We start from the raw sequence: 20,586 nt of genomic DNA on the forward strand, positions 1-20,586 counted from the left end.
AAATTTCTTTTACTTATTGTTTTTATTATTAAAACTTATATTTTTTTGGATAAGATTAATTTTTGTTTGTTGGATAAGGAGTATGGCTTATATTGTTTTGTATTATTAAAACTTATATTTTGTTGGATAAGATTAATAAGGGGTTATCTATAATATAAAAGTCTTTTTTTTTTACAATGCACCAATTACAATTTATGTATAAAAAATGTTAATGTTTATATAAATAAATAAATAAATCAAATGTTATAAATATAATATTTATTTATTTTTCATATAAATATTAAGATGTTCTTTGTTCTTGCGTGGCGTTAAAACAAACCATTCAACAATAGCCACCACTTGCCGGTGACGCAGCAACTCGTGACGGTAGCGTTTTTCTCAGGGTTTACTTCAACAACTACAAAAACTTGTTCAATTCAATTCAGATTTTCGATTCTTTGATTTCGCAATCCAAACGGTGAAGTTACTCTGGATCGATTATCGCTGATTCTTTTTTCCGATTGTTGCAATTTTTTTTTTGCATTCACGCGTTTCGCGTTCAGATTCACGCGCTTTACGATTGAAGTTACTGTTACATAGATTGATTCGTGTTTCGTTTAATCGAGTTGGATTTCTGTTCATTGCAGTAATCGTCATGACTCAGGTAGTTCTTACTCGCTTGATTTACTTGTTTTCGAGTTCGATTTTTGTTTGCTTGTGAATCTGAATACCCAATGAGTATGATTATGGTGATTATTGTGTTGTTGTTGTTGATGATGATGATGATGATGCTGTTGATGACTGTTGCAGGCTGTGCAAGTGTTGAATAGGTATGGAACGGATTTTGTTGCGGAAGGTAGGGGTTCAGATTCGGAGTGTTTCGCTGGTTTTGAATGTTTTCTGAACATTGTGAGAGCTTTGGGAATGGGATCTTGTATATCAGAGGTTGGTGCTGGTGGTTCGCCTCCTCTGTTAACTTATTCGCAGGAATTGAATGTTGGCGACGGTGGGAAGAGGAAGAGGATAAGGGGTTCATCTACCATGGATTATAAGGTGCCTGGGAGAATGTTCTTGAATGGGTCAAGTGATGTTGCTTCCATGTATTGTAAGCAAGGTAGAAAAGGAGTCAACCAAGATGCTATGCTTGTTTGGGAGGTTTGTTTGTTTGTTCCTTTCTCTTTTGGCATCTATTAAATTGATTGTTCTTTAAATTAAAGTGAAAAGGTTATGTATTTTTAAAGTTTATCAAAGTTGAGTAGAGTATCATGTGCTTGTTACAAAGTTTTTAAAGTAGTAATAATCAGCTAACCCTGATCGACTATGAGAAATTTTGGATAACATAAACAATTATGGAAAAGAAATATTAAAAGAATTGTCAATTACTATAGCAGTTTTTCCTATAAGCTGAAATTAACTTTTGTATTGTATCTTTTGTTTTTGTAGAAGTTTCCTTGTTTCATTTGTCCATGAATGTGTATAACTTGTTTTATACTGAAAATCCAAACTGGGGCAATTTATGGTTTATATTCTATTAATCACTTTATTGTTTTTGGTTTTCAGCTTTTAGATCAGATGTCAGTGGAAATTTGTATTTTGTTCTCTTTTTGAATGAAAAATGTTGGTTATTTTTGGCTTTGGAATTTATGGCTTTTTACTTGATGAATACTCCCTCCGGAAAGATTTATAAGCCAAAATAGTCCATCTATCTGGGAATGAAATACAAGGGAAAGTTAAATTTTTTTAGCCTAATTAATGTTACCTCCGGAAAGATCTATAAAGACAAAATAGTCCATCTATCCGGGAATGAAATATAAGGGAAAGTTCAAACTTTTTAGCCTAATTAATGCTACTATCTCCAAAATAGGCGTCATTTCATTGAACTTTTGTTTCCAGCGAATCAATTCATTACTCAATGAGGGATAGTTTGGGTAATACAAATAGGAGTAATTTTTTACATGAAATTACGATTAATTGTCATTCTTAATATGCGTGATATTTAGTCTACTTTTGATTATAAATCATCCCGGAGAGAGTATGTTATTACCTGTGTTTGGTCGTTAGCTTTGTTGATTTTGCTTCCCAACACTCTTTCTCGATTTTCTCAAGCTTTTGGTAGTTATTTCCTTTTCATGCTACCAATTCAGTATAACCCAAGTCATACCTTATTTCACTAACTTTACATTACAATAGTTTGTCCATTATTTAGAGTTTAGACGGTTTACTCATAGTCAGTTCTTTTATTTTCTACTAAGATTTATGTTATAAATGTTACTTGTATGCTTAAAAGTATGTCCATTTTTGGCATTGCAGAACTTTTGTTCAAAGGAGGACACTATTTTTTGTGGTGTTTTTGATGGCCATGGACCTTATGGCCATAGGGTTGCAAAAAAAGTTAGGGATTCTTTCCCTTTAAAGCTTGGTGCACAATGGGATTTGCATCGTAAGAATGAAGCTGGATTCAGTAATCAAAATGGTGCTGCCACAAGTTATAATTCTGAAGAGCAAATTAGACAGGTCGGCAAGAACTTTGATCTTGAGCTCGATGGATCAAATACTATCTTGGCATTAAGAGAATCCTTTTTGAAGGCTAGCAAGATTATGGACAAAGAACTGAAACTGCATCGTGATATTGATTGCTTTTGCAGTGGGACTACAGCAGTTACCTTGATCAAGCAGGTAAGAAACATAAACAAAAACATAAATACAGAGTGCTTTTTTTTATATAATTTGTTTTACACTATGTTTCTAATCCTTATGTTTTTTTAGGGGCTGAATCTTGTTATTGCAAATGTGGGGGATTCAAGAGCTGTATTGGGAACCCGAGATCATGAAGATTCTCTTATTGCTGTTCAGTTGACTATTGACCTTAAGCCTAATCTTCCAAGTATATCCCTCTCTCTCTTCTTGCACATCCCTTCTGAGTCTTTGTGTGTGTTCCTTAATGAACTTGATGAACTAAATTGAAGAACTTCAAATCAATAGATCGAATTCTTTTTACTTATGCAAGACAACTCTTGATAGCTAAGCAATTTTCTCTGTAACTTTATTTTCAACAATACTAACTTACATTTGATCATTTATGTTGGTGCTTATCCGAGTTATAGAAAAGATGGACTTCAGACTTATCATTTATGGAAATCTAAAAGTTGTTAAGTAGCTGTGTTGGAGCAATGGAATGGGTTAAAATTATTCTAAGCCTCTGCCCGATAACTATTATAAGACATTCATGTTTAATGATATAGTGATTTACTTTTGGCAGTACTCTTGCATTGAAACTTGAAAGTTTGAGCTCTTGCTACACATTTTAATAAATGTTGTAACTTGAAATTTGTTTCCATACTTCAATCAGATTGGCATATACATATGTTTGTGTGTTGATGTATGATTTACACTTCATTTCATACAGAGGAAGAAGAGAGGATTAAGCAACGTAAAGGAAGGGTGTTTTCCCTTAAGAATGAGCCTGATGTGTCTCGAGTTTGGCTACCTAATTCTGATTTCCCAGGTCTAGCTATGGCACGGGCTTTTGGAGATTTTTGCCTAAAGGATGTTGGATTGATTTCTGTTCCAGATGTCTCATATCACCGCCTTACAGAGAAGGATGAATTTGTTGTGTTGGCAACAGATGGGGTAAGGCATATGACATCATATCTGTTGATAATTCACTGCACTTGACTTTAAATTGGTTCGAAGTTGATTGCAGTTAAATTGAACTTGTACTGCTTATACACACTTCACAGTTGAAGCTTCTGCATAAAATCTATGAATTATTATTCATAATTAGTTGCTAAGATAAATGATTAACACATACTTATGAAATATAAATGAACACTGGAATTTGTAAAAGAGACACGCATGTTCATTCTCCTATTTCGAACTGGAATTTGTAAAATTGTTGGGGTTGCGAAAAGGCTTGTCATTTGCATCAGTATATTGATTTACCTTAGGGGCCCCACTAATTGATCAAATGTATGATGGTCTGAATAGTAAGATATACAGGGTACTCGATGTCAGATATATAGGCCAAATCATTGCTTTAAATGCTGGAGCTAGTAAATTTGTTATGAAATGTTTGAATTGTTCCAAAATCTTGATGATTCTTCCATGCAGATTTGGGATGTTTTATCAAATGAAGAAGTTGTGGAGATTGTGGCATCTGCACCGCAGTCTACTGCTGCTCGATTACTGGTTGAGTCAGCTGTTCATGCTTGGAGGACAAAATTTCCTTTCTGTAAGGTTGATGATTGTGCTGCAGTGTGCCTCTTCCTCAATTCTGATTCTGAGTCGAAGGCAGAAGATACCCCAGACAAGTTGATGCCAGATGCAACAACCGACCCAGTTGATCAATCATCTCTATGTAGTGAGAACGGAATTGAAGCGGAAGCTGAAAAACTGCAGTGATAGTATAGCTTTTGCGCCATATCTCTTCCCACACCCTTTTCAATTTAGAAGTTTGGGAAAATTGTGCAAAGAGAATCAATATTCTTTTCATTATTTATGTTTCATTTTCGTGGACAGCATTTGATGGGTGGGGTTGGAGGAGTTTAATATATGTTTTGAATCCGGAGGAAAAGGGGTACCGGGCTTATTTTTTGTGCTAGAGGTCATTTTCCTTCTCTCTGTATAGGTTGATTTGGAGTTTTTGTAAATCCAAATCTCTAGATACACATTATATAGTTTGTCCGGTGATTATCTTTACTGTCGTCATTTTGATTTGCATCATTTGTAGTTACATCTTTTTCCAATTTAGACTGTAAGCTAGAACTTGAAAAAATTGGAGTTATTGGTTAATGGTTATGAACTTTTCAGTCAGGTCTTTTCATTAATGCTCTTTTTGTTCTGCTAAAGTTTTCAATTGATTTGTGAAACAACAATAACCTTTGCAGGATGCTTTTTTTCCTTCCAGCTTGGCAGTGTTTCTGTGAGAGTTTGTTTCCATGGCGGTTCGATGGATGAGATTGGGTGGTGACTGGTGAGGTCAATACGACCAGGCAACGTTCGGTCTGTGAAACAGAACATCTTTATGTGGATTTGTAATGATAGTGAAGAGAAACATCGATTTGGTAGTCGAACATTAGACTTGATGTGTCAAGTTAATCCAATGGCGGGGAAAGGAGAAGTAGATTCCCCGAAAGGTCATGCTTTGTGCAACACAACTTGTGTGCATAATAACAGCTCTGAAGCAGATATAGTGAAAATACTCCCTCTGTCTTCTTACCTTAAATTATAAGGAAAAAAACAGTTTCTTAAAGTATATTTTTTAAGTAAAGTTAAATGTAAATTTCTTTTAGTTTACCCTCTTTCATCCTCCCCTAATCAATGAAAATTGTCTTCTACATCTTTGCTCTGAAACTTACTCAAAAAGTAAAATCAAAAACAAAATATATATTTCAAATTATTATGAACAAAATATATATTTCAAATTATTATGAGCGAGTGTTTTTAGCAAATTATTTTTTATTTTTAAGTGTATTATATAAAATTGCAATGTGCCCAAAGTACACAAATAACAAAGAATGTTCCGAAAGCACTCTAATCGATTGAACTTGTTTGAATTTAAATAAATTAAAAAACAAGTACATTAAAGAGTATGTCTTTTTCTGAAAGATTACGAATATATTGATGACAATATATTTTTGGAGACCGTTCACTTCTTTGGCAGAGATTCTAAAATAATTCAAAATTTTAATTTTGGAATTTCAAAATTTTGATTTGAAATTGGTCGCATAAAAAAATGTTAAATATGGACTCATCCTAATACACCACAACAAATTCTTTGTCTCACCATTGGGTTTCTAGGGAAATGAGTCTCTAGTAATCCAGAGTTCGGCTTGAAAGATCATAGGCCTGGTCAAACATTACTCTCACTAGAAATCAAATTCGATATTTCTTGAACTTTTGTTCTTCAACATAAGTTCGGTTACCACTCGAGTTCAAGTGTTTGGTTAGCCACAATCAAAATTAAAGTAACAGAAATGTTCGAATTTCAAACTTCAAATTAAACTTACGGTTTACAAAATTCAGGCGCTTTCATTTAATTACTCTCGCCATGTCATTGCCTCTTCTTTCCTTTCCATTTGAAACAAAATAACACCAGTCTTTCAGAGGCATAGTTATCTTCTCTCACATTGTTTCAACTTTTCTCTCAAATTCTACTCTTGTATGTTTTACCTAGGATCTTCATCAACTTTTATTCTTCTCCATTCAAGTTATGCACAAACATCTATCACATTTAATAATTCTCTTATATCCTTTTTAATTTTTTGATTTGTGATGCATGCAATTCATTAATAGGTTAAAGTTATGCTACATTAGGATACATTCAATATAAATGTATTATTTGTTTGTTCTTAATAAGATTTGATGTGAATTTGAGTCATTTGAGGTTAGGCTACATTCATGAGCGCATTGTGCTCTGATTCATTTTAGTCAGTATTTTTGAAATCTGGACTCTTAGTACGGATATCAAAATCCATATTCTTCTGTTATTCATTCCTTTTTTTTTTTATTTTGTTTACAGATACAATTTTTTTTTTAATTCCATAGAAAAATGTCCGACGAACAACAACGATACATACATGGTAGAGTGGTTCAACATACTTCACTGCGCCAGGATAAAACTAGACTCTCGCGACGCGCACTTTGATAATCGTCGTGTAATGTTGAGAGATTGCCTTCTCGGGGTCATGTATCTCTGGCTCATGACGAAACACTTGCGGCTCCCGTTCACGATGATGTACATGTGAATGATCCACATCCTACAGTCAAATATGATTTTGTCGTTCCTGCTAGTTTTTTAAGAGGCCTTGAAGACATTTCACTACTTCTATATCATGCTATGTTGCAATTCACGTATGAGAGAGAGAGGTAGCATAAATATTTTATTATTGTTTTAAACATTTGTTTATACTAATTGAATTGCCTAACGTTGATGTATTTATTTGCAGTACCGTGACACATTGAAATATATAAACCATGACAGGAAGATATCAAAGATGTCGCACCTTGATGAACAGTTTCAAGAAGTTTTGGAGCTATTTGGTCTGAAGGACTTATGTAGGTCTAGATATGGTTATATTAACCATGGTTTGTTGTTTGCATTTGTTGAGAGTTGACACACAAAAATATCGTTATTTCATCTTTTGATAAGTGAAATGACTATCATACTTGATGATATAACACACCTCCTACATCTTCGGATCATAGAAAGATTATTGGGTCACTCTAAAATTACTAGACCAGAGGCCCTTGATCTGATGGTGACACAATTATGCTCTGATTCAGGTAAAGTCCAATGAGAGATAGAAGACACCAAGAGATATCATGCTAGATTCTCATTCCTATTGAAAAACTATATTTACCACCGGAATGCGGTTATGGATGTTACGGGTAATGAGACACGTGTTGCCTATCATAGAGTATGTGCATTTAAGACACACTTCATGATATTGGTTGACACTGACATTTTTGTGGACAATAATGTGACTTGTGTCAACATTGTCTACATTAAATACTTCACGGAGTTGGAGAGGACTCATGAGTACAATTAGGATATCTTATTTGATTTACCTTTACTCTAAGTACTCTAAGTTAGTTGAAGGTAATTTATGAAGGACGAGACATATGACAAAAAACAACTATCTATTTCAAATAATTTATTTATACCCTTACTAATATTAATTTCACAATACTTATGCTACACACTTATTTATATTTCACTTGAACCATTTGCAAGCATGAATCCTCTAACATTTTCAAATTATTATTGGTTGGAAGTGTGTTGATGACTACTTAGAGGATTTTCCATGTGTGCTAGATTATTTCACTCAGGGGTAATCTGGCGACTGAGCCATACATGTTTCCTCTTGACAGTATCCTGACGGCTGATATCTGTTTCACATTGTACGACGAACACTATCAGACATGAACATTGGAGATGATATTCTAGTACTCTGAATGACTCTCGTGGATTTTGAATTATGTTCGCATTTATATGAGCAAGTACTACGACAATTAAGGTATTTGTAAGGCAATACCCAGGAACACCCCCCCTCTAATTTTCTCCTCTTGCTAGTATCCTTCGTAGAGATGTGCGAACAACAATGAACATTGTGTTCATAGGATGTACGCAATGTGCTAGATCCTCATCAAAAGAGTAAAATATATCGATATTTGTGAACAACAATGAACATCTGGTGTCATAGATTGTACGCAGTGTGTCAGATCCTCATCAATAGAGTAAAATATATTGTTAAATCTAATAGTTTTATAAAGTGTTCCTCCCTTAGATGACACTAGAGCCAGAATGAGATCTCTCTGGCACAACTCATAAGGGCACAACTCATAAGGAGTTACTAGAAGAGGAATAAGTGATTATGGATCATGTCATGGATGTATTGCCGATATATCACCATATTGTTGCTATTGAGAGAGAGCATAACTATCGATTTTTTTTAGGAAAACACTCATGAGAGGATCACTCTACCGACAATCTTAATAGATGTATGACATGCATTACAATATATGAGACAGATGAAGAACAAGATGTTAGATATACACAATAGTAATCGTTTTTTATTTGTATTTTATAAACAATTTAAAAAATTGTACGGTTAGTTGTATTTCACGAGTGACTGATTTATGTAATGGCTTCCGAATGAGTTTATGAAAATTTAATCTTAGTTATGTATATATGATTTGTTATGTGAATAATAAACACAAAGATATGAAAATTTCTTCCTAAATATTAAGAGATTCATAACAATGTCCAAGGTATGTCTAGATTTTACAATCGACACCGGCTCCATTGTTCTAAAATACAGACCTAAACGGTTCATAAAATCATGTCAAAGGGTGCTTCAGAATTTTGATATCCAAATTCACCTATACTTAACGCACAAGCATAACACGCAGATTAAAACTTGGACTAATTTTTTCACTCAATTAGGAAGTGACTTTTTGATGAAGAAAATTGTATTATTATTGATACGTTCAGATTTCAAAACGTAGTCGGTGCAATAGACTATTTGAGTTTCCATAGGATTAATGATCACTACATACATTGAGTGCAATGAACAGTACCCTAATATAAAATCACGTTAATATTGCTTTGAAATGCGAGAAAGCCTTGCCAAACTGATATCCAAACATACACTTAAATAGTTAGTTCAAAAATACTCTATTACCCAAATCTTGAAGAAGTACAAAATTTCTTTCCTTTGGTTTTGGTAATGTCGAGCCATTTTCCATTGATTTATAGTTACAAATTTGACATGAGCACCATGCTAAAAACCGAAGTCAAATAACATATACAATTAGTAGTAAGCTATTGTAATATACAGATTCACCATTGGAAGAAAAATATTATCCACGGCGAAGGGTCCCAATCTGGCTTTCCTTGAAAGCACGTTTACAAAATCATGGAGTTTCTGCAGTGTTGATGTCTCTCAGAGCATTTTCATGTTATTTCTACTATTTTCAATTATTTTAACCATAATTTCGCCTTTGGTTATATGAATTAGTTTCTTTCATCTCAATAAATCAACATGAGAAGTAGTACAATTGGAAATAAAACTGTGACCAAGTTGGTATTTTGAGAGTAAGAGGAAGAAATAAGGTGCGAACCAACTAAATGAACTGTTCCGGTCCTTTCATCCCTCACTTTAATACTCGACGAACCTGCGATACAACAGAGAAAAAACTAGATTTTGTTTTCTTATTGTGTCGAAATAACAAAACACAAAAACAAAGAAATATGAAGTGATACTCACAGTTGTACTCCGTCCATCCAATAACCTGATTTTCAAGGTCATAAAAGACAAGTTTATTTGAAAGCACCAAATCTGCAACAAATAAAAATAAAGTCGATCAGCATCATAAGATAAACACATCTAACAAATACGAATACAATCATATATACACTATTCTGATCTCAAACTGGAAGTATAAAGAGGTTCATGCAAGCTATCCTTAAAGTTACATATAAGGCTAATTAATGGATTTTTAATTGAATTCAAAAGCTTTCACTAGATAATAGTAAAAGTTAGATAGCGTTACTAAGCAAAGTCATTATTGGCATAGACAAAGATTTCAAGAGAATAATACCTCCCAATAAAGTCATATTCTTACTATCTCTAGATTGCATTCCACTATTTTGCCAACCAATACACCAAAAACCTTCCTGCAGGGATGGTACATAAGTAGTTAATCAAAATAAACAGATTCTGAACTTAAATTTGATGTTATACAAAAACAATAATTGGGAAGTATTAAATGGAGGCTGCGCGTGCTTTCACATGGAATGACACAATAGCAATATATAAGAAATGCTGATGATAGGTCCGAAAACAAGACCAGTTAACTTCTGATAACAGTAAAAACAAATATGTGAAAGGGTTTTCCAAATACTTACAGAAAGAAATAAATAATCGTGTGGATAAACCTTCAAGGAGAGTCCATTTTCAAAATAAAAGGTAACATTTGGAAATCCATCATCAACACTGCAGCATAAAATCGAATAACCATTACATATCTGAATGGAGCTCATACTAACATTAAAGCATATATTATGCAAGGAGCAAGTGCAGTTACTGAAGCAATAGTAGTTATTAGAAGAATAGATCATATAATGCATTTTCTTACAATCGTAGTTATTAGCTATGTGCCAGAAACAAATGCTTTTTACCTAATTAATCAACTGCCTCTTTGTTTAAGCTTTTATCACCCAAAAAAAAGGACAACAACCAAGCCTTATCCAACTAAGTGGAGTCGACTACATGGATCAACTTTTGCCATAATATTTTATCCACAACCATGCTTCTATCCAAATTGTTAATCTCGAGATCTTTCTTAATAACCACTTCTCTTATAGTCTTTCTAGGTCTTCCTCTTCCTCTAGTTGCTTGAATTCTCTCCACCTGATCTACTCTTCTCATCACAAAATTTACATGTCTTCTCTCTACATGCCAAAAACACCTAAGCCTATTTTCCACATCTTTTCTACTACAGGTGTTACAACACTCTCTAATATTTTCTTTTCTAATCCTATCCTGTGTAGTCTATTTTTAAATCAGTTCTGTAAAATCAGCTAAGGTAAAGAAATATAAGGAAGTAACAAGAAATTTCATACTGAACATTGAATACTTTCTCCTACAGTGACAAGAGTGGAACTTACAAAGTAAACTACCAAAATAGTGAAAACACATCAAGCTTGAAGCAACCAATAGTGATGAAACACTAGACACATACACACAAAATATGCATGCATACATACATATCTCTTTACTGACATGTGTTTCAAGAAAGAAAGATTATGGTAAACCCGTTGTATAGTATCAGATTTAGTAAACGCATGTGATGCATCATACCTTCCAGAATATTGAAAGCATGTATACTCGTCATGGAGAGTTTGAACTTTTAGGTCGGGTTGCTGAGAAATTATCTAACAAGAAAAAGAAACTCAAACAACTTTACATACAACTGTTACATAATTTTACAAATAGTTACTCCCTTGTATACCTTATATACTAGTGGCTGATAGATCCCGTCAGGTAGATAGGCCAAGGTTGTACCGCTGTCAATTATTGTCCCTTTCTTGTCTCTTTGTTCAGATGCGTCTGTTGAGAGATTAAGGAAGGTATGACCAATTTGAACAGCCGTCATGTTGACACTGTAATGTGGCCTAAAACATTTTTAAATGTCAGATATCTCTCAACATATGGATTTTTGTAAACTAACATCTAAATAGAAAAGCAACTCCGAGTACCATTGTAAACAATCATATGAACTTATCTCATTAAAAAAAAAACAATTTTACGAACTTAGGCAAATTGGCCCAACAATTCAGCAAATAAGAAGCTAAGACATAAACATTTAACAATGATATCTTGTTTTTAGTTTAGAACAAGAGATGAAAAAGGTCATTTTTAATTTTTATGGCTGAAGAACACAAATATTAAAGACCAATAAAGCACTGAGTCTGCAACATTAGGAAAAACCCTATTGTTTGCCTCAGCTAACATGAGAAACATTTCACATTTCACAAAAGGAATCATCAATTGCATTTTGACTTGCAATCCTTTAGCTTCAAAGAAACTTCTAAACCAAAATTTTAATACTACAAAAATCATGACGGCAGGACTTAAGTACCAGTTGATGAGGGCTACATTTATTTAGAGAGTAGAAATTGAGGCATAACAGGCCACTAATGACTCTAGCACTAGCAAAAGTCACAATGATTAACATGGGATCCAACAAATCAAGGACAGCCAAGGTTAAAGATACATATGCGACTCTGAAGTATAAAATACATATACGATTCTCGCATAGTGCAGATCAGATCTTTATAATATTTGCACAGCATATACAGTGTGAATATTCCAACAAATACATGACAAGGAAACTTAAAAGATGCTATCCTCAAAAGAGTAATCAATGACACTATGGGAAATTGAGAATAAATAATTTCATTTAGAAGTATAGTAAATATATGGCATACTGGTCAGGTAATAATGGAGTCGTGTTGACTTTAGGTTGTACAACATGCCCAATCGCAAATATACCGCCTCCATTTACTCCATTTAAGCAATGAGCAAACTTCTTTTTCACTTTGCCAGAAGAAGAAAGTTGTGAAATCATTGAATAATTAGCTTTTCCAAATCCAAGTATTCCATCAAGTGCTTCTTCGTTTGAATAACTTAGATCTCCAGATTGTCTAGCACCACACCTGCAAAACAGCAAAACTCATTTTAAATTGGTTAGATAAGAACAAAAAGAATATATTTCAATACACATCAGAGTTAAATTAACATGCACAAGAAGAATAGCAAGCAAAATATTTGTAGCACGAGAGCCTCCATAATTGCATAAACCTTTGTTGCTTACGGTCACGTCAAAAGAAAAAGACATCCATAATAAACATATAATAGCATTCACTATTGTAATGACAAAACTCACCCAAATATAACACTTCCATTAGCCGAATCAGTTTTAAGGTCCCCGGAGACTTGATCAAATAGTACAACATCCTTTACAAAGTAACCTGCAGTGGAGCTCCCATCACCATATATCTCCAGATACGGACAGGAATCATTAGTATTACGAGCACATCCAGACAGAAGACCTCCGTTTATCTCTTTGCAGACTTCTTGATCACACGGAACTAATTTACCCGAGGAGGATTCCTTTATGTTGTAAAGCGTAAGGTCCATCTTTAATACCAAAAAAATTGTATGAACAAGAACATCAGTGTTGATTTGAGGTTGCACAAGATTCAGCCATACAGCAATTTATTGGCTATGCCCCGACAACCATAGGAACTTAAATAATTATTTTACATGTGCAAAGTTGTGAGAAACATAACACAAACTAACCTATCATCAAAGACATTTTTTTACTGCGACACCACCTATGAGTGTAGTTTTCTATGAAACACGGACACCAACACTAACACGTCGACGAACCAGGTTTCCCTGCATTCGAGATTTACCGCATTCACGCCTTCAGCATATTCACAGTCGTTGGATTAAAATCAGACGGTTGAAATATTTTAAATTCAATATTTTTATTTTAAAGCAAATTGAAAACTGCATTAAAATTCAAACCGCTTAATCTTGATTCAGCGATTGTAAACGCGTCAAATGTGGCAAGGTAATGAAAGCAGGGGATCTGATTTCCACGTGGACGCAAATAATAACTTGAAAAAATAAATAAATTAAACATAATCACGAGTGTTAGTGTCGATTTCAAACACCAACACTGACATGAACACACTTTCAACACCAGTAATAATTTGAAAAAATGAATAAATTAAACGTAATCACAATTGTCGGTGTCAGTTTCAGACACTGACGGACACATTTCAGAGTTGTCGGTGCTACCGAGGTAGTTTTGAATTGCGAATATAATATTAACTACATTTGTTTATTTCATAATGAATACACTAATATTTCATAAATGTTAAACATGTTAATGTTAAATTCTATAAAATTGCTATTCTCTTTATTTAATTCATAGCTTCTCATCAAGTTATGTAAAATAATCAAATGCTTAATAGCTCCAACATCTCTGAAAAAATGTGTGTCAAATGTCCAAAATCGACACGGTTGATTACGTATATTTTATTCATTTTTTTTCAAATTATTATCAAATGTGAGAGTTTTGATAGGGTTTACAATAGTGTCGAAAGTTTCTAAAACACAGAAAGTTGAAAGAGTAACATAGAGAATAACTGAGAAAGAAGGTGAAGGAGAAGCATACACCAAGGTTACTTCTAGTAGGACATTCTTTACACTGTATGCAATTAACCCACATCATATCAGTACCAGTATCCACTTGCAAATAATAATCCTTCGAAGGAGTTCCAATTCCAATTTTAGCATAATATAGCCTATAAACACAAACACAAAACACAAGTTCATAATCAATCATCAATATCTTGAAATTTTCAAAAACAATTGTGAATACTGAAGTATGGAAGAGCGAGCACCCGACGGAATCAGGACGACCGGTTCCTCCTAACGGAAGATCAACGCCGGTGATGAGAGACATTTGACGGCGGTAATCGTGAGCTTTGAGAACGGAAAGAGAGCGTTGTTGATCGTCTGCGAACTTGTATTTGACGTTGAAAACGCCGTGGTTGGCGGAGACAGTTGAAATCGTGAGAAGAAAAGTAAATAACAGTGAGATTATTGCGGTGTTGATGTTCATGATGACGGCGAGTTGAGTTGAGTGGTGAGTGGTGGTGACTCGTTGTGAGTAGAGAAGAAAGTGTGAGTGTTATTATGAATGGTATTGGGTTCGAGTTGGAATATGGGGTCCACTAATTGGGTTCCCAACAATCTAATTCAATTTCGTGGCCGTCACATTCACGCCTCACTTATAATAAATTAAACTGAAGAAATAATTGAATGGAAAAAAACTAAATCTATATTCTTAAAATCATCCAATAAAAAAAGATTATTTATTTATTTATTTAAAATTTAATATTTTTTGATTGAAATCATGGATAGTTATTAAAGAGGAAAAAATTTAAAATAACTTTTCTATATTATAGTTTTAAATTATTTTAAAAATTATACTATAATTAGAAAAGTTATAAAATTTAAAATTAATTATATTTAATATATTTTCAATCATTCTTTTCATAACCAATAACCATTTATTTTTATGTTTTTTTTATGAAATTTAATTTTAAAAAATATATACTTTAAATTATAATATTTTGATTTATTCAACAAATATGAATTTTATTTATTTATTTACTTATAACTTAGGATAAAAGGAACTTGTATGTTTAAATAACAATTTTATAATTACATTTATTTTGGAAAAAATTTATATAACTAAATTAAAAAATATTTAAATTGATAGTCATATATAATAGAAAATTCTTAAACACAAACATAACAGAAACAGACGATCATAACTTTTTTTTATTAAAAAATTAAAAATAATTTTTTTCCTCTTTAATAATTACAACTATCCATGATTTCAATAAAAAAAATTCCTCTTTATCATGGTTAGTGTCCTTGATATTATCTTCCTGACATGTTGAGAGAATTTTTTTTAAATAATTAATTTTTAAAAAAAAATTCTAAAAAAACCCAAAATTTCAAAAAAATTACATATATGGGCAATTTTTGCCCTAATATGTGCATGGGCGCCACCCTAGATGGCGCCTACCCTTAAATTTAGGACAAGTCGCCACTAGGAGTGGCGCCTACTCCTATTTCCATTTTTTTTTTTAAATTTTGTTTTTGTTTTTAATTTTTTAAATATTTTTTAAATTTTTTTAAATCTTTTTTAACTTATTTTAAATTTATTAATTTAATTTATGACTAAATTATATTATTTATAAATTATTAAAATATATTAATTTATATATATGTAAATAATAATATTATGTATATATTTGTAAAATACACAAGATATATATATATATATATAATATATATATATATATATATTATATATATATATATATATATATATATATATATATATATATATATATATATAAATATATCTATATATATATATAATATATATATATATATATATATTTTATATTAATAAATACAATATTTTATAAAATAATACACAAGACAATATTATAAAGTATAATTAGAATGTATTATTAATTTGGGATTTATCACATATTATGCGGTCCCTGGTACGATCCGCATGGGGAGGTCTAACTACTCGTCTAGACGGCTCACGTGGTGGTGGTGCTTCCCTATTCCCACCCCTAGTCGTAACGCGTCCCCTTGCTGTTTGCCGCTGTGGTTGGGTCGAAGTCCCTTCAATGCTGTAGGAAAGGCGGGTGCCCTCTGCGCCCTCAAAGCTTTGTCTCGGTGGGACAAACTGACTCATGTTGGGTGCGCCCTCGAAATGTGGCCTTTGGTAGTTGAGGGTTGAATCGGGTTGGCTAAAGAACAATGTCTGTTATGGTGTGTAGTAGTCTTGTTGGTAATCCTCTTGTATACATGTGTCGGGGCTAAGTGGAGGACTAGAAGAGCCCGGGACATCGTCGTGATGGAAGTGTTGGGATTGGTGTTGGTGGGGGGATTGAGTTTGTGGTAGGTGTTGGGACTGTTGATGGTGGTGGGAATGTTGAGGTTGGTGTTGGTAATCTTCATGATATTGGGGTTGAGTTTGTGGTATGTAGTGTTGATTTGGTTGGGGGGTGGACATGTGTTGTGGTGGTTGTTGTTGGTAATACGGTGGTGGTGGTTGTTGTTGGTAATACGGTGGTGGTGGTTGTTGTTGGTAATATTGTGGTGGTTATTGTTGTTGGGAATATTGTGGTGGTTGTTGTTGTTGGAAATATGGTTGTTGCATTCGGGGATCGTCCAAATAGAACGGTGGAGCTGCATGCATGTCTTCACATAAGACACGTCTACTGCATGCATCAGTAGGTCAGGATAAGACATGAACTCACCACTCTAGGTGGCGAATACATTAAAGTCTTGTCTTGTTTGAGAATCTTGCAGGCTAGGTGGAGCTGCATGCATGTAATAATTTTGACACGTCTACTGCATGCATCAGTAGGTCAGGATAAGACATGAATTCGCCACTCTAGGTGGCGAATACATTAAAGTCTTGTCTTGTTTGAGAATCTTGCAGGCTAGGTGGAGTTGCATGCATGTAGAGATAAGGAGACTTAAATGGATACTTAAATATTTAGTTAAATCGATTCAATTGATAACTAGAGAAACATTATATGAAGGTTGGGAGTCCAAATCTAAATACTCAATGAATTATAGTTATTAAGCTATTTGACCAAAATTAAAACAGTTCAAAATATTAATATTTAGTTGATTTTCTGCTATTTGAGATGAGTTTGAAAAAAATTCTTTAGGCATGCGTGGGAATCTTGCAGACTAGGTGGTGAAGACATTTGATGGATAGGCATGCGTGAGAATCTTGCAGGTTAGGTGCAGGCTAGGTGGATAGGTTAGCATGCATTGGTACAGATTAGGTTGCACTTGTCTTGTCTAGGGGAAGGCTTGGTGGTAGTGTTGCATGCAAAAATGTGACATGTGTAACGCATGCATCACAATTGAATCAAAATTCTTTAGGCATGTGTGGGAATCTTGCAGACTAGGTGGTGAAGACATTTGATGGATAGGCATGCGTGGGAATCTTGCAGACTAGGTGGTGAAGACATTTGATGGATAGGCATGCGTGAGAATCTTGCAGGCTAGGTGCAGGCTATGTGGATAGGTTAGCATGCATTGGTACATATTAGGTTGCACTTGTCTTGTCTAGGGGAAGGCTTAGTGGTAGTGTTGCATGCAAAAATGTGACACGTGTAACGCATGCATCACAATTGAATCAAAATTCTTTAGGCATGCGTGGGAATCTTGCAGACTAGGTGGTGAAGACATTTGATGGATAGGCATGCGTGAGAATCTTGCAGGCTAGGTGCAGGCTAGGTCAAAACTATTATCTCCCATTGTCTTGCTGTTTTCAAATATACACCGTCGTACAGAAAGGCTTGGTTAGCGAAAACCAAGGCAATTGAACTAGTATACGGTAATTGGGAGGAATCATACAAACAACTTCCGCGCTACCTGGCTGCACTACATTTGTATTCACCTGGGGCGGTTTCTATAATGGAGACCTTGCCAACACAATCCCCTGACGGAACTCGTCTAGAAGGTAATGGAATATTCCATAGACTTTTCTGGGCATTCCGTCCCTGCATCATCGGTTTCACATTCTGCAAGCCGCTTATTCAAGTCGATGGAACTTGGCTGTATGGGAAATACAAATGATCGTTACTGATGGCGGTCGCACAAGATGGAAATTCTAATATTTTCCCAATAGCCTTTACATCGGTAGAAGGAGAAACGGCTGCTGCTTGGAGTTTCTTCCTTAAGAATCTCTGAGCGCACGTGACTCCACAAGCTGGCATCTGTGTGATTTCTGACAGACACACTTCTATAGACAGTGCATACAATAATCCAGCAAATGGTTGACATGACCCCCCGTCTACGCATGTCTACTGCATCAGGCATATTGCTCAAAATTTTGTGCGAGAGTTCAAAGATAATTTCTTGAAGCAAAATTTGATAAACGCGGGGTATGCATTAAACTAACATGGATTCCAATACTACCGCCGGGAAATAGTGTTGGCAAATTCTGATGCAGGGAGGTGGATCGATAATATTGACAGAGCAAAGTGGACTAGGTCATACGACGATGGGGTGAGGTGGGGCCACATGACAACAAATCTTGTGGAATCAATGAACGACGTCTTTAAGGGCATACGTAACCTCCCGGTAACCGCTTTGGTGAGTGCGACCTATTTTCCGATGGCAACGTTGTTCGTAACAAGAGACAAGCGCTGGCATGAAGTGTTACAGACGAGTCAAGTATATAGTGATGCCTGCATGAAGTTTATGAGGCAGGAATCTGCCAAAGCCAATAACCATCGGGTTATGGAATTCAACCGCCATGGCCACACTTTTAGTGTTAAGGAAACAATTGACCACAACCAGGGGCTGCCCAGACAAGAGTATAGGGTCCTAATACCAGACTGTTGGTGCGACTGTGGTCAATTTCAGGCCTATCGTATGCCTTGTTCCCATGTCATTGCAGCGTGTTCACACAGCCACTTCGATGCATTGTCGCTAGTGTCTCCCATCTACAAAGTTGCAACATTGCTAAATGTATACGACAATCCCTTTCCGGTGGTAGCATTGGAGGCATATTGGCTAGAGTATGACGGGGAAATTGTTTGACACAACGAATCGATGCGGCGGAATAAAAGTGGTCGCCCAAACAGCAGGCGCATTAGAACTGAAATGGACGTCGCAGAGAAAATGCAGAGGAAGTGTAGCATATGTCGACAACTGGGGCATAATAAGAACAAATGTCCATATCGTGGATCTAGTTCCACAACATAGTTTTCATATTCATAACTATGTGTACCAATGCTATTTATCAATAAAATTTACTTTTTATTCCAAATAAAAGATGACACTGGAACAACAAACACAAACATCTAACATTACAACAACAATTACTAAAACAAAAACAAATATTGGAACAAGAACAAGTACTAAAACAAGAACAAGTACTAGAACAATAACAAATACAAGAACAACAACACAAACAACCATTAAAATCTAGGAAATTACAACAGTTAACACTATGTCATCTGATCCATGCATCATTTGGATGCAATTAATGTCGCTTTCAACTTCAACCCACCAACATTATGTTTCTTCAGTTTCAAATGAGAACCTTCTTCTAAGCCTCTGAATCCTTTTGATGACTTCACCAGGTTGGTAATCTCCCTCTAACCAAGACATCAAGGACCTTTTTAGTTGGTCCAACGAACGGATGTTCCAAAATTCATCTCCATTGGGGGTTTCACAGGCGAGAAAATAACATGCCCATCCCTTTTTAAGATTACTGGTTCAGGATCCGGCCGCCTTGATGATGTTCGCTGCCATGATGACGGTCTGGGGGATGCCATGAACTCAACTTGATAGAGAAAGTGATAGGAAATAGTGGTGAAGAAAATGCAAGGAAATAACACTTTATTTATAGGAAAAAATCTAGGTTGTACATCAATGTACTTAACCCTAATTAGTGTCGCACTTGATTAATTAGTCTTAGGGAGAATTAGGGTTTGAATTAGGTCATAACTACCAAACTCTAATTATAACCGATCAATAAACCCTAATTATAATTGATTAATTAACCCTAACATGATTAACCCTAATTCTCCCAAAAATTTATAAATAATATTAATTTGTTATAAATTAATTAATATATATAAATTATATATATATATATATATATATATATATATATATATATGTATATATATATAATATATATATATATAATATATATATATATATATATATATATATATATATATATCTTGTAAATAATATTATTTATATATATGTATTAATATAAATTAATATAATTTATAATAAATATAAATTAATAAATTTAAAATAAGTTAAAAAAGATTTAAAAAAATTAAAAAAATAATTAAAAACATATTAAAAAAATTTTTAAAAAAAACAAAAAAAAAATGGAAATAGGAGTAGGCGCCACTCCTAGTGGCGACTTGCCCTAAAT

The 20,586-nt window shown here is 34.1% G+C and overlaps 2 protein-coding genes across 6 annotated transcripts; one reads left to right on the forward strand and one right to left on the reverse strand.

Annotated features, from left to right (window-relative positions):
• The first annotated feature begins 297 nt into the window (after positions 1 to 297).
• Positions 298 to 5,317, forward strand: LOC127128347 (probable protein phosphatase 2C 33). 5 transcript variants are annotated; one of them, XR_007805853.1, is made up of 7 exons: positions 298 to 643; positions 790 to 1,134; positions 2,290 to 2,655; positions 2,746 to 2,863; positions 3,386 to 3,609; positions 4,090 to 4,582; positions 4,866 to 5,317. XR_007805853.1 is itself a non-coding variant. In XM_051057601.1 (7 exons), exons 1-6 carry the CDS (start codon positions 635 to 637, stop codon positions 4,378 to 4,380), a joined length of 1,353 nt encoding a protein of 450 aa, XP_050913558.1. In that variant the 5' UTR covers positions 298 to 634; the 3' UTR covers positions 4,381 to 4,382; positions 4,866 to 5,317. The 5 variants fall into 5 exon arrangements, 3 of the variants coding, with proteins under 3 accessions (XP_050913558.1, XP_050913559.1, XP_050913557.1); XR_007805854.1 differs by having other exon boundaries at positions 4,886 to 5,317; XM_051057601.1 differs by having other exon boundaries at positions 4,090 to 4,382.
• A 3,949-nt stretch (positions 5,318 to 9,266) lies between these two features.
• On the reverse strand, positions 9,267 to 14,819 carry LOC127128348 (aspartic proteinase 36). The gene is made up of 10 exons (XM_051057603.1): positions 14,465 to 14,819; positions 14,236 to 14,365; positions 12,934 to 13,187; positions 12,476 to 12,703; positions 11,497 to 11,659; positions 11,346 to 11,419; positions 10,391 to 10,478; positions 10,084 to 10,159; positions 9,750 to 9,821; positions 9,267 to 9,657 (listed from the first exon to the last, which is right to left on the reverse strand). The coding sequence occupies exons 1-10, from the start codon at positions 14,683 to 14,685 to the stop codon at positions 9,512 to 9,514; spliced, it is 1,452 nt and encodes a 483-aa protein (XP_050913560.1). The 5' UTR covers positions 14,686 to 14,819; the 3' UTR covers positions 9,267 to 9,511.
• Between the last annotated feature and the right edge of the window lie 5,767 nt (positions 14,820 to 20,586).

This window comes from Lathyrus oleraceus, chromosome 3, assembly GCF_024323335.1.
Source record: "Lathyrus oleraceus cultivar Zhongwan6 chromosome 3, CAAS_Psat_ZW6_1.0, whole genome shotgun sequence".
Lineage (NCBI taxonomy): Eukaryota > Viridiplantae > Streptophyta > Magnoliopsida > Fabales > Fabaceae > Lathyrus > Lathyrus oleraceus.